Here is a 14,199-nt window from a genome sequence, read left to right on the forward strand (position 1 = left end):
ACCTGAATTTTCATACAAAATTTTTCAGGTTTTGAAGAACTATGTAGGCCGAACAAAACCCGTTAATGAAACGCATCATGCTCACAAGCTGCCGGGTTACAAGCTCTGGAGGTAAACTGGCTATACTTGTCTTAGAAATCTTATTGGAAATCGATTTTTCCTACTTTATAGTCAAACTGCAGATGTTTAATCAGTAGTTCCACTGGTATTTTTCTGAACCAACTGTGTTTTAATGTGTGTTTAATATTTGTAAAAGGTAAAAAATTTACAGTTCAGAAATTCTTCCTTGATTAATAAAAACAAATATACTTGGAATTTCTAAAACTGATTAACCAGGTTTGCCATCTGTAGGAGGTGTTTTTCCTAGATGGATTGTTTGTATCAGTGAAAGATGGAAAACACTAATCTAATTAATACAAGTTACTGAATTGTATAATAAAACCCTATGTTAGCTGTTTGGTCTATATTGGCTTGAATAATATGTTTTTTTAAATGATAAATTTTCATTATTCTTACTTTGGAGTATTTTCAAAGCACTGTTATAATGTTATTCTGTAGCCACACAGACAGCGCTCTGAGGAGGCTGCAGATGTTTTCAAACTTGACTCAGAGCTCAGGATGTTGTACGAGGGGCCTGTCTGAGACTGGGGCCCAGGCCTGTTGACTCAGGCTCCAAATTTCTTTCCACCAAACTGCTTAGGATGTCAAAAAGATTCAAAGGCTGTGCTCTCTTCAGAACTGTCTAGCCCTCCAATTGTGGTTACGGAGTAGGAGGAGGATGTGGCTGAGAGAATGATCGAGTCTGATGAGATGAGAACTGACACTACAAAGCAGTGGCTGCTAGGGTTCTATCACATTACAGTCTTCTGGCGTATAAAACATATCTGTGGACATGTTAGAATACAGGTCATATGCAAATGTGCTGAATTAAGAACATCTGAGAATATGGATACATGATACAATGCATCATCAAAGGCGGATTATGTTGCTGTACCTTTGAGGTCTGTCAGAGGTGATGTTGAAAAGCCCCACACATCTACAATTTGCAGCTTAGATCTTAAAAGCCAATTGACTTGTGCTATGTGGCCTGTTGTTGCTGAGTTCTTACTGTGATCAAACTTAGTGATGTTCTGAAATCAGTTTACTTGATTTTAATCTCTGATGAGATGTGTTCGAACACGGGAGAGATTGGCCAGGCATTTGTATATATAGTGGAATATTCTCATTGTTTCTGTTCCTGTGTAGTGGCTCCCAAATTAATAAAGATGGCCGTTATGTTTACCAAATGCATTTTGTGTGTGTTGGGAGGTGGGCACAGGGAGGTATGAAAAGAATGTGCTTGTCACTCAAACTCAGCTTTAAGCTGAGTTCCTTAGGCCAGCTTCCAGTCAGATTGCTGCCCCCAAACTACTCATGTCACTGGGCTTCAGGCACGTTAAATGCGTCTTCTCATGAGACTGTGTGTCATGAGGGCAGAGAGTGCAGCTCTTTTTGCCATTGTCTTCCCAGCACCTCACGTACTGCCTAAACAGAGCAGTCAATCAGGAAATATTTGCTGGATGAAAACGTGAAATGTGAATGGAAATTTTTTAAAACTTTCAGATAAAACAGAATTAGTATATAAAATAGAGAATGTGTTTTCTCTGTCTTGGTGTTCTCAGAGTTGGTCTTTTCCACCACTTAGTTGGTTTTTGCTAATTAACACAGCAATCCTTGGCACTGGGTACCTGTATTCATTGTCTGAATTTTTGCTTGAAGTTTAATGACATAACACATATTTTACCTGCTGAATCATATGATCACTGACATCATGTTTTCTTGTCCTAATCCACACCTGGCTTTGCGCCTTTCCCCAGAACTCCCTTGAGTTCACTTTAAAGAGTCACCACTAAAGAACTCAGTCCTGTACTGCATTCCAGCGAGTCTGCCCTGTTATTCTGGGAACTGTTCCATGGAAGCTCAGAGGGCAGTGTGACATGGCGAGAGAAGAGTCATCATCAGGCACCTCTGCTTTCTTAGATGTTAGTCAGAACGATAGATTAGGCAGAGTGTAAGTAAATATAGTTTGTTCTCATGCTGGGGCTTGATTTATAAGCTGTTGTGATGCACAGGGTTGTTTTATATAGTTTTGTGACTTAAAGGTTCTAGGCAAATGCCATGAATTTTCTCCCTTCAACCTGGGAAAATGCCTGAAATTCCTTGAAGAGAGATTCCTTCCTTTAGTTCCAAGGCTTTTGAGGCTTCATTAATTTTCTATTAAAATCTCTGTATCTTGGAAAAGGTAACATCATGATCAATCTTTACTTGACACCATTTTTGGTGATTTGGCTATGCATTCCAGCTATTGTTCTCTTTCCTGCTTTTACTGCCAAACTTAAACTATGTGTATTTGAGGTTTCTGCTGCCTACCTACTTTCCTTAACCCCTTATGTTACGATGTCCACTCCAGTTCCTCCTTCAATGGCTAATTTCCTTTTGTTGATTCCAAGATATTCACCCTCATTGCCCTGGACCTTACTTGGCTATTGGACGTACATTCAGCACGATCCTTTTCGCATGCCCATCCTCTGGTCTCCAGATACCACATCTTTCTGTTCCTCTTCCTACCTTTACACCCTGTCCTTCTTTTATCCCCTCCTCATTGGTCTCCAGTGCCTGCCCTTCTCCTCTGCTTTCCCTCTAATTACCCCAGCCTCGTCTTCCACTTCAGTGGTTTCAGAAATGTGTGAGTTTACTATTGCTACATTATAAATTAACACAGATGTAGCTTAAAATAACAAAAAGTTATTATCTCATAGTTTCCATGGGTGAGAAGTCTCGGAAAGACTGGATCCTCGGCTCAGGTCTTAAAAGGCTACAGCCAGTGTCCACCCGACTGCAGTTCTTTCTTGGGGCTCAGAGTCCTGTTCCAGACTCGCTCAGGTTGATGGCAGAATACAGTTCCTTGTGGCTGTGGAATTCATGGAAGCTGTGTCTTCAGGGCCAACATGAACATGTCTCTCTGAGCTTCACCTTTTAAAGGTTCTTCTGATTCCATCAGCCCCACCCAACACAGTCTCCCTTTTGATTAAAGGTTGCCAGGGCCTAAAGGTAGAGGTGATCAGAAGCAGAGGAAAAATGTGACAAATAGAGAGAATTGGAGAAATATCCTGAACTAGTACGACTGAACCAAGTGTATATAGTTCTTCCCCAAATGCACCACACCTTTCTGTCAAAGCAGCAGGCTCCAGGGCTCCGTGCAACAATGGGGAGACCTGCAGGCGTCGGGTGTCAGTCTTTGTTCAGCTCCTTAGCCTCTGACCTGCCTCATGCTCCTTCAGAGGTCCCCCGTTACAGACCCACCACCTCAGTTATGACTTAGGGGGAGACTTGTTATTGTATCTCTCTCCTCCTCCATGAACTTTTCACTTCGGTCATACACTCGCTTTTAGCCCACTGAGGTCTTGACCCCTGAGTATTCCCTTCTTGCTGCCTACACTGCTGTTGTTGCTTTTCTCTCCCTGAGCACAAGGCCTCAGGGCCTGCCATTCCTCTCTATCTCGGCCTCTGTCTATGTTTACCCTCTTGGTCTGTGGTAAAAGCATGGGTGTGCTTGTTCTGTGTGACTCTGCTCGCCAGAACCAGGGTTAGAGGGACAGAGAGGCAAATTTCAGCCTGTCTCCTGTGTATCTGCTTTTCTGTGGGGTTTGCATCTAAGTTTCCTCTTTTTTACTTGAAATATTTCTTCTTCATTAAGATTCTCCTCCCAAATTATACTGTCACTCAGTCATTTATTCACTAGTTTAATAATTACTGAGTGCCTGCAATATGTCTCAGGTAGTTTTCCTGGTGCTGGGGAGAGAACAGTAAACGAATCGTTCTTCCCTCTCGAAGCTTCCATTCTACTGGCCAGAGAGACCAAAAAGTGATTCCATCTAATGCTAAGACTCCACACTTTCAACTATTCATTTTTCTAGCATATTTAAATGAACTTCAGTTTTTTTTTTCGTCCCCCAAAATAAAACTTTTATCTTCCTGCTCAGCTGCTGAGCTGCTGACCAGTCTCTTAAGAGCCCATTTGCACAGCCTCTAGATGCTCCTGTGCCCCCACATTCTTTTCATTCATTCCTTAGCCCCCTTTAATCTGGCTTCTATCCCTACTGCTTTATTGATACTGCATCTTAGTGATCAAATATAATCTGGTCATCAAATCTAATGCCTTGTTTCAGTTTTTATATTCATTCATTCATTCATTCATTCATTGAGAAAGATCCAGTACTTTTCCATCTCTGCTATGACTTGGCCTATACTGTTTCTTTACATTGAAGGCTCTTTTCCTTGTTTTATGACTGACTTCCCTTTACCAAAGGGTCAACTCAGATGTCACTCCTTATCCCTACTTGATTTTTTAAAACATGTCCTTTGTGGCACTGATTATTTCTATTTTGGAGTATAGATTTTAACCTTCTTGAGAGATGAAACTCTGTTTAATTCCTTGTGGGGTCGCCAATCACCCCTGACAGCATGCTTTGCATATAGTGCTTATTAAGTATGAGGGGTGCCAAAAAAATGTATGCACATGACTTGTATTCATCATGTGTATACATTTTTTGGGCAACCTCTGTATCTGCTAAATGCATGAAGGAAAGAGCAAAGTAAAGTAACTTTCATTTCCTTCTTAGAATTTCTTTTTAAAACTAGTGTTGCGGAACAATGTACTATTTTATTCTAAAAACAGACATATTTTAAAGAACTAAGTTATTTAAAATATAAAACCCTAGGTTTCCAGTGTACAACTCTGTAATTAAAGAAAATAATTCAAAAAAAAAATTCAAATCATAAAAAAATATAAAATCATATTTGAAGAAAACTTTTGAAACTGAAGCTGTGGCATCACAGATATAAATAAATAAATCATGTCATTAAAAGTTGCTTTTCTACATTTGCACTTACTCATCACATTTTTTTTTCCAGTTGTTAACCACTTTTTGAGTATAGTGATTGACTGGGTCAGTGGTTTATGTATGGTAAGAAATGTGTTTGATGTATTATCCTAAACATGTTTTTGATATTCTGTCTCTGCTGTCTGGTCTTACCTTCTAGCATTTGATACTCACTTTCCTCATATGTCTGATTTTGATTCAGATGGATTGGCAAAGTTATTCTGAGTATAACACAACTATATCTTTATGTAATAATTAAAGTCAAACTTATCTGTGGAGGTTTACCTTATTGAAAAGGATGCTTAATCACTGTTTTTTTCTTTACCAGGTAGGACAGTCCAATAAAATTTTTCCAGGATCAAGTCCCTTCAGAATCTTAAATAGTCCGATTTAGTATATAATTTAGTATAGAATGCCAGAATCTGGACTCGTTGAGTTCAGGTCCTGCTGACCATTTACTAGGTATGTAACCATGGGCAGATTTCTAAACTGCTCTGTGCCTCAGTTTTCTCATTTGTAAAATGGGTTCATGAAAAACCTCTCTCGTACAGTTGTCATAAAAATTAAATGAGGTAATTCACATAAAATGCTTAGAACAGTGCACGATAAGTGTTTAATAAGTTTTAGCTTTTTAGCTTTAATCCTTAGTAAATACAGACACTTAAAATGACAACTGTGATACGAATAGGTAGAATTCTTATTCTTCTTTCAATATGGGTAGCCAGAATACCTTCTCTACTTCTGAATGTTTTTCTCCTTGGCCCTAGTGGTTCTTAAGGAATTAGTTTACTTTAAGGTGTGAAGGACAAAGTGTAGCAGATTAAATTGCATAGGAAGTTTGACATGCAAAGTAATGGTGTTAGGATGAAAAAGATAGATGTTAGGATCTCAGAAACTCTTTCTGACGTGAGGCTCAGTTTCCCTTCTTCAAGGTGCATTCTCCATGAATGCCAACCTCTTCCTTTCTGTTCTGGCGTGTTTGTCTCAGAAAATCTTATAGTTAGGAAATGAGAGAGGCTGAGCAGACAGAATGTGAGGAGCACCGTCAGTGCAGGTCATGGTGTCTCTCTGAGCAAATGCAGACAGCTGAGTGGTCATGGAGGGGTTGCAGTCCACTCCAGTGATAGGGGGAGGGGTGAGGCTGCAGGGATATCACACGTGGAGCCAAGGATATAACCTACGATGCAGATGTGAAGTCAAGTGCTGCTGCGGCGAGGGGCTGGGAGCAGAGTGGTCAGACAGAGGAGGTGGTGGTGTAGGGGTGGCTTAGAGAGTACAGTGACCTGAGTGCTAGTCATAGTTTTTCCAGTCACCAGCTGTGAGATTGAGATGAGATACTTACCCTCCCTAGGCCTAGTTTTCTCATCTGTAAAATGGAAGTTGTAATGCTTACCTCATGTGAGATATTTGGGTTGCATTCATTGCCCCTTTGTACTCCATATAATGGCCAGGTGATCTAATTATATAAATCAACGGCTTCCCATGATCCTTAGAATAATGCCTCAGGTCCTTACCCAAGCCTACAGGAACCCATGTGATATGGCCTTCGCATACCTCCCTGACCTCACTTTACTACGTCTTTTACTTACTATGGTCCAGTGGCAGTGACCTTCTTTCTGTAACTATATATGGTAAGCTTTTTACCACAATAAAGTCTTTTAATGAGTTGATCTTGTTGCCTGGAAAGATCTCCCTTAGATTTTCACATGCCTTCTCCAGGCCTCACATTAAATGTATTAATAACATCTTCAGAGAGGTCCTTGCTAACCTACGAGTCTAGAAGATCCCTCTGTGTGATTCTGTTTCAATTTCTTCATATCTCTTATCATTTCTTGATGTTTTCCCATTTATTTATGTCTGAATGAACCTCACACTAGGAGTGCGACCCTATCTGTCTGCTATAGCCCCTGGGCCTAGAACAGTTCCTGGCACATAGTAGGTGTGACTTTTGAATAAATGAGTGGATGAAAGAGGTACTGGTTGACACTAAAGTATCAGTTTCCTTTCTTTCTCTGTGACTCCTCTTCCTTTTCTGCTTTCCTGTGAGATGAGAGTAGGACATATAAAAATGAGCCTGGAGCATCTTGTACTGCCATGCAGGACGGAAATGCGGAAAGTACACTCACAATGATGGAGAATATGTCAGGGACACAGGAGCCAGTGTCCTCATAAGGAATGCTGTGAGCAATAAAATAAAGTAGCAGTGGGTTATAATGCAAGTGTGAAGGAAATATCCCTCAGTCTGTGCTGATACGTAACAAATACATGATTGAATAAATATACAAATAGGGGAGAAAGACAGATTTCCTGTGCAGAATTCAAAATAATTTATGTGAACTGTTGAGAAGGAGGATCGTAACTGCGCACCTCTTAAGTGTGGGCTGTGTCAGGTGACTTCCTTCTAAAGAGTACAGTGTGTAAGGGGGAGGAGAAAAGAGCGGTTTTCCAGTGGAGTGGCCTGATAAGCACGACCTCTTCCAGGTGATCGAGTTCAACACCACAAGTGATAAATCATGTTGATAGTAGGTACCTTTGATATGATGTGTTGAAAATGGTACTTACTTTTGTGGTCTTCCTTCCAAAACCCCATAATCCCAGTGTAAGGATCAGAAAAACATTTAAAAAACCCCAGTTGAAGAACATACTACAAAATACTTCATCAGTATCCTCAGATCTGTCAAGGTCATCAAAACCAGGAACGTATGACAAAGCTGTGATGGTGAAGAGGGGCCTACGGCGCCGATGACAGACGAGCTATCAGGTGGCGGTTAATGGGGATGGGACCGTGAAGCAGATGAAGGGCGTGGAGTCAAAGGAAAGCTCAGCATTAACAGTTTATCCAGATTGGTTTTCTCATGGAAAATAGGTATCACACTAATGGGAGATGTTAATAATAGGGAACTGAGGGTGGGGATACTTGGGAACTCTACTCTCTTGGTAACTTTGCTGTAAATCTGAAACTGTTCTAAAATAAAAAGTTTTAAAAAACAGAGTAGTGAACATTTTCTTACATGATGCTGTATCCTTCTGTTGCATCATTTTGAGTGCCTACTTTGTCTTCTATTGTATATATTAATAGATTGATATCATATCTTATTTACCCTACCCCCTATTTTGGGGCGTTTAATTTGATGCTAGTAGTGCGTACCTACACCATTGACCATACTTGGGATTAGAGGAAAGTCTATTTTTGACATGGAGGCTTTTCTCCTTTTGTTTTATGTTATTTCTGAGTTCTTCTCTTATCTATCTTTCTAAATTTCCCCTTGGGAATGACTATAAGTACATTCTATATGTTGATGACTACAGCTCAGGTGATTGTCTTGCAGGCATCTCCAATTTAACACATTCGAAGGTGCACTCTTACTTTCCTTTCCCTTCGACTTGTTCCTCTCTCTGACTTCTTATTTTTGTTAGTGCCTTGGTATTTTACCCGATATTCAGCCAGAAATCTGGGAGCCATGTTTGGCTCCTTCCTCTCCCTCACATCTTCTGTCCATTCTGTCCCTAGAATATACCTTAAAGTCACTAATTTTTCCATATCCACTGCCAGCATCCTAGTTTGAGTATCATCGACTTATGCCTGGACTCTTGGAATCCCCATAACTCATCCATTTTCTCTCTTGCCTTTTTTCAGTTCATTCTTTGGATTGAATTGCACATGCAGTGGGAAGCCCTGTGAGTTTTAAGTAGAAGGGCAGTATGATAAGGTGTGTGATTTTAAAATGAGCATCATGAAAGATGTGCAAAGAATGCCTCCTTACCGTGACCTGCAAGGCTGGCATGACCTGGCTTCTGTCACGCTCTCCCATTTCATCTCCAGGTCTCTTCCTTGCCACCCTTCAGCTACATTGGTCTATTTTCAGTTTTCTGTCCCCCATCTGCCAATCTCCTTCATGCCTTAGGGCTTTAACATGTGTTACTCTCTGTGTTCTGAAAGTTCTCCTCCATCTCCTCTCCCCATGCCAGTTCCTATACCTGTTTGCTTAGCTGACTTCTCCGCTATTCTTAAGTCCAAAGGGGGCAGACTATGCCTTTTCACTTACTTAGGTATATCCAGTACCTAGCATGATGCCTCACACAGAGCAGCCCTTAGCATTTGTTGAACAAGTAAACAGCTAGTAATTACTATTGTCATTCATGCATTAAAAAAATTAGTGTGCAAGCTCTGTGTTAGGTGCTGTGAGAACATAGAAAGGGTTTATAATATAGAATTTTTACCCTCAAATAGTTCCCAATTTAAGAGGAGTGATAAGATGCTAAATAAAAGTGCAACATGGAAAAGGGCACTGTAGTTAGTTTGAAGTTCTGCTAGTAGACAGGTGTGTGACCGCAGATAAATTACCTCCCTTCTCTGTTCCTTTATTTATCCATCTGTGATATTAGAGTTTGACTAGATTTTCCTAAGCCTCTGGTTTTATATCTGGTGTGCAGTTAATGTACATTGGTTGAATTATTTACTACCAAGCAGCATCCTTGGAGAGTCTGATGCAGTAGGTCTGGGAATTCCCCAGATGGTTGTGATCACATCTGGGTTTAAGAACTATTGACCTAGGTCTTTCTAGCTTTGCCATCTTATAATTCTAATTGTAGTACAAGGTAGACTGTGACAGTGCAGCAGGAATCAGGCAAATTAAGGTCTTGTATTTGTTCAGAAGCAGAGAAAATATATATATATATATTTTTCTTGGGTGATGGGGAACTTCATGGAAAAGGAATGGACTTTGAAGAATGGATGGAGCTATGGGCAGGTGCAGAAGTGAAACATAATAGGTGTTTCGTCTTAATTAGAGGCCAGAATATATGCAAAGAAGCAGGGGAGAAATGACCCATTTTGATGTAATGGACCATAGTTCTAGCCTTGTTTTCCCTACTTTGTCTGTCATACTTGGTTGTCCTTTTGGAAGTAAAAGATTCTGTTATTGCAGCTGGATCCTCATTTGGTGGAAGTGAACTATATGGTGATAGATCCCATGGGGCTGCTTTGGGAAATAATGGGGCATTTTTATACTTAAGCCTTTTGGGGCTGTGCCCTTTGAGATCCACTTTGACCACCCTGTTGGTTCTCTGGTTACACACAAAGTCTATCAGGACCCACTGTGTTATCTAAAATAATAGTTTTGCTGTCAGAATGATTATTATTCAACCAAAGTTGGCTTTTTTATTTAGATGAAACCATATAAAGGCAACATTCTGAGTAAATTATATAGCATCCACATGACGAAATAATGAGCCTAAGTTTAGGGGATGAAAGTAATGATCTAATGCAACATTTAGAATGGATATACACTATGTAGTTATTAACCGAAAAGTCACATCCTGCATTCTTTTGATTTGTGGAAAATTTGTCATTAATTGCCAGGAAGCTTCTGATTTTTTCATACATAATCACATCATAGCTGTTGGCTTTCTCCCCCTTCTCCTGCCTTAAAATACATCCTTGTAAATAGTAGATTACTTTCAGATCTGTAATACCCCTTTTAAACATTGGGTTACTAAGTTTAGTTCAGTTGCGCCCTTTTTAAAAATAAAATTCTTTGTTACCCCCAGCTTTGCCTCTGAGTAGTTACTGACAAATCACGCTTTGTTTTGGGATGACAACTGACTTAAAATCTGATTTAATCTTTTTTCCCAGTGAGAGCCTGCTAGTTGTGAAATGCTTTTTGTTTTCATGAGTTAGCACTGTGTGGAGAAAATGGTATGGTATTCCATTTAGAAACAGTCTGTGAGATGAGTTCTGACCCTTCATTTAAACTCATTCTAAATGTGACTACTTTTATTAATAGTTGTCACAGATAGCTTATCAAGGCAGGGTTAGAAACACAGAAATTAAAATTCAGAAGCAAGAATGAGGTAGTGGGCAAGAAGTGAGGCAGCCAGGTGGGATTCAGTCCATGCCTAACCCCCGGCAGCCGTCTCAGATGCGTGGAGGACTCACAGGTTACCCTGTGGGACCAGTCAGCCCGTATGTCAGGCACCCTTTGCCGATGCTGGTGTACTGACATCAGTTGCCTTCGAAATTCAAGAAGTGGAAACACTAAGCCTGTTGTGATGAATTGCTTGCAAAGAATTACTTCTATTAATGTGAATTCATTGCCTCCAGTAGCACTAGAGCACCTTAGAGAGTGCTTTAACCAGGATGTATTTCAAAAGAACAAACCGCCCCACAACATAGCTAGATGAAAGAAGGACATTTCCTGTAGATAAGAAAATAGAAAACAAAACAGAAAAACCTTAGACTAGAGAAAATACCCCAAATTCAGGAAGAGCCTTCCTGGGAAAATTGCTACTGTGGCAACCCTGCTATCTGTTATCTACCAGGCTGTTCAGTAGAATAATAGTCAGAAGTTAGAACTTGGAAGCACATTTAAGACCATTTACTGTTTTGCACGTTGCGTTCTGTGTTTATGTTGCCTCTGGTGACATTGTAGGTCAGCCTCTGCTTCATCCAGAGCGCTGGGGGGTGTTATCTGCTTACACAGCAGGATTTCACGTGTTAGGGGATTGGATATGGGAGTTCTGCTCTTTTATAAAGTCTGAAAACCATTATTTTAGGTCGAATGCCCAAGATTTTATAGAGAATGTATCTGATGGTCAAAGTAGTTAAATTATATACCTACAGTTGCACAACTAATTAGAGGTTGACAGAAATTAGAAACCATGAATCTGGACTTCCCATCCAGTGCATTTTTACTACAAAATGTTGATTTGATTTTCCATTTTGAAAGACACAGAAGTGATCTGTGAAATGGTGATTAACACTAGGCAGCCCCAGGCAGCCCTGGAATGCTCCATGGTTCAAATGCGCAAGACCAGATGGAGGTCCAGAAGTGGATGACTCAGAGTTTATTAGTTTTGCCACCTGGGTGCGACAGCCGAACCAGCTGCCATGAGGCAGTTCCAATTTCAACAGAGCAGTAAATGAACATAAAAGTCAGTGTAAATCCCGAGAATACAGGAAAGGAGAATGGCTGCTGTTGCAAGGAGATGCACCCAGGCCGAGCCCTATTTATAGCCCTTGTAGGAGGTGCAGGTGCCATGCCAGGTAGAGGGCAACAACAGGTTGTGTCACCACGCCCTGAAAAATCAGCACTGTGTGTTCTAGGAGGCAGTCTCAGTGAGGTATGTTTGCCTTGCTGGCTTGGTAGATGCCCAGTCACTTCTGATGATCTAGAATGGGACAGGCAAGCCCATGCTCTATCTCGATTATGTTATGAGGCCAGAAGCTTTTTTTCTGGAAATTGGAAAGTTGTTGTTAGGTCACCTCCTTTCCACGTTTCTAGGCCCTTGGAGCCATGGATATTCACTGGAACATAAGCTGCTTATGGTAGATTACCCAGAATCAATCCATTATCTTCCTGTTCTCATATGGAATTGAATTATTGTGGGTTTTCAAGATCTGTATTAGGAAATATTGTAAGAGTCATAAGTTGACCCTAAGGTTTTAGATGACCTCTTTACTAGAACTATGGTTCTTGAAAATTGAAATGAGTATAGTGAGGACATGAGGCCAGAAGCAAGTTGGGGAAGGTGCAGTAATTTTTGTTTAAATGAGGATGATTCACTAATGAATGAAAAAAGGCAAATAATCTTGATCTGCTGTGTGTGAATGCCTTGGACAGCAAGTAACAGAAACTTGACTAAACTGACTTAAACAAAATAGAGGTTTCTTATTGTTTTATGTAATGAGAAGTGTAGAGGACTGTGGCTCTTTGGTTCAGCTGCTCAGTGATGACACAGCTCTTTTATCTTGGTGGAAGGTCAGAGGACAGGTGGGTGGGGATAGGCCTGTGCTGGTGGCTGGCGTATTTTCCTGTGGCTCTGACGTTCAAGGCTGGGCCAGGTTCATCTGCTGGGTCACCGTCTGCCTTCAGGTGATCTTCTCAGGAGCTCACTGATGTTGGGTTTGTATTTCTCGGTTGACGATTACTCAGGACTTAGTCTCATGCAGTGATGTAATACTGCTTTTCCTTTCTTGATGTCTGCGTATTTTCTAACCTGTTGGGAGTTTTGTCTCTCTCTTTTTTCTTTTACAATGACGTAAATTGAAATCAAATGAGAACTCTCATAATTTTCTGCTTATGAGTATCCATAAACTAACTTTTTCTTTTTTTTTCCCTTTCTGATAGGTGGCATGTTTGACCCAGGTAGCTGCTAATTACTTGATTGCCCGAAAGGAAGCGAAACGGTGGGGCACAGCTCATGGCAGTATTGTTCCTTACCAGGTAAGAACCCAACAGTGCAGCATCGGGCTGCTATAATCTGCAGTTCTGTGCGGTATGAGTTTGAGAAATGATTTCCTTTACAAAGGCTTCCAGGGTATTCTGTCATGTATCTTTGTCTGACTATAACAAGGTTCTGTTGTTCACTTTAAATGCTGTGTTTTACACATTTCTTCATCAGAAGATTAGTAACAGGACACTTAAATGGATCAAAGAAACTCACTGAAAGTGAGTAACTTTTGAACTCATGATGGTTTGCTGTTTTTTTCTTTTTTCACCTAAAAGAGGCACTGATTGTAACCATTTTATAAAGCATGGTTTGTTCACATGTCAATTATAAATCAAATGCTACCTACCCCAGCTGACAGTGATATTCTCACAGGGTTGGAATAAAGTGAAAATTTGTGTGTGATGGATATTCATTGTTGAGCAAAGCACAGGGTTTAGGAACTACTGTTCTTTATTAAGTGTCTAAACTTAGAAATTCTTGACTTCGGTAGTGTAAATGAATATGTGAAGGAATTGTGATCTTCCAAAAATAAAACAAAATAAAAAACTTTAACTCTTCTCCCAAAACTCTAACCTTTGCTTAGCCCAATTGCATCATATCTCTTTATATTTACCAATGTATTTGTCATATTTTCTGTGCTGTGTTGTTACTTTAAGAGTAGAAGTGTCTTTCCCATCATGGTGTCCCTTCTAACATGCAGTAGAAGCACACACTAAATACTATATAAATATCTGTTGAATAAAGAGTAAATTTTATGATAGTCATTTCAATGCTAGTGCTCTTGACAGAACGTTTTCCATTTGCTAGGAAATCCATTAACACTGCTAATCATCCTTTTAGTTTTAAGAACATTATTTCCTTGTGAAAAACTAGTTTCATTTTCATTTTTAATACAGATTTGAGGAAAGACTGGCCCAATGTGAATCTAGACTTCCTTCTTTCTATTTCTGTCTATGGTCCCTCTACACCTGAGACATTGCTGTGATTTCTCTGGAGAATTATGATTTCTCTTTTTCACACATTTAGTTAATCTTTTGGTATAATT

General features: G+C 40.1%; 1 protein-coding gene across 25 annotated transcripts in view; it reads left to right on the forward strand.

The window, feature by feature from the left end:
* Nucleotides 1-14,199, forward strand: part of SUGCT (succinyl-CoA:glutarate-CoA transferase) — a 743,714-nt gene that overhangs the window by 140,957 nt on the left and 588,558 nt on the right. For all 25 annotated transcript variants that reach the window (XM_088797848.1, XM_088797837.1, XM_088797840.1 and 22 more), the window contains one exon: nt 13,052-13,147. In XM_088797848.1, coding sequence (XP_088653974.1) covers nt 13,052-13,147 — 96 coding nt within the window. The remainder of the gene's footprint in view (nt 1-13,051; nt 13,148-14,199) is intronic.

The sequence above is a fragment of the Rhinolophus sinicus genome, chromosome 4 (assembly GCF_057876585.1).
Source record: "Rhinolophus sinicus isolate RSI-liver-muscle chromosome 4, RSI-T2T, whole genome shotgun sequence".
Taxonomy (NCBI): domain Eukaryota; kingdom Metazoa; phylum Chordata; class Mammalia; order Chiroptera; family Rhinolophidae; genus Rhinolophus; species Rhinolophus sinicus.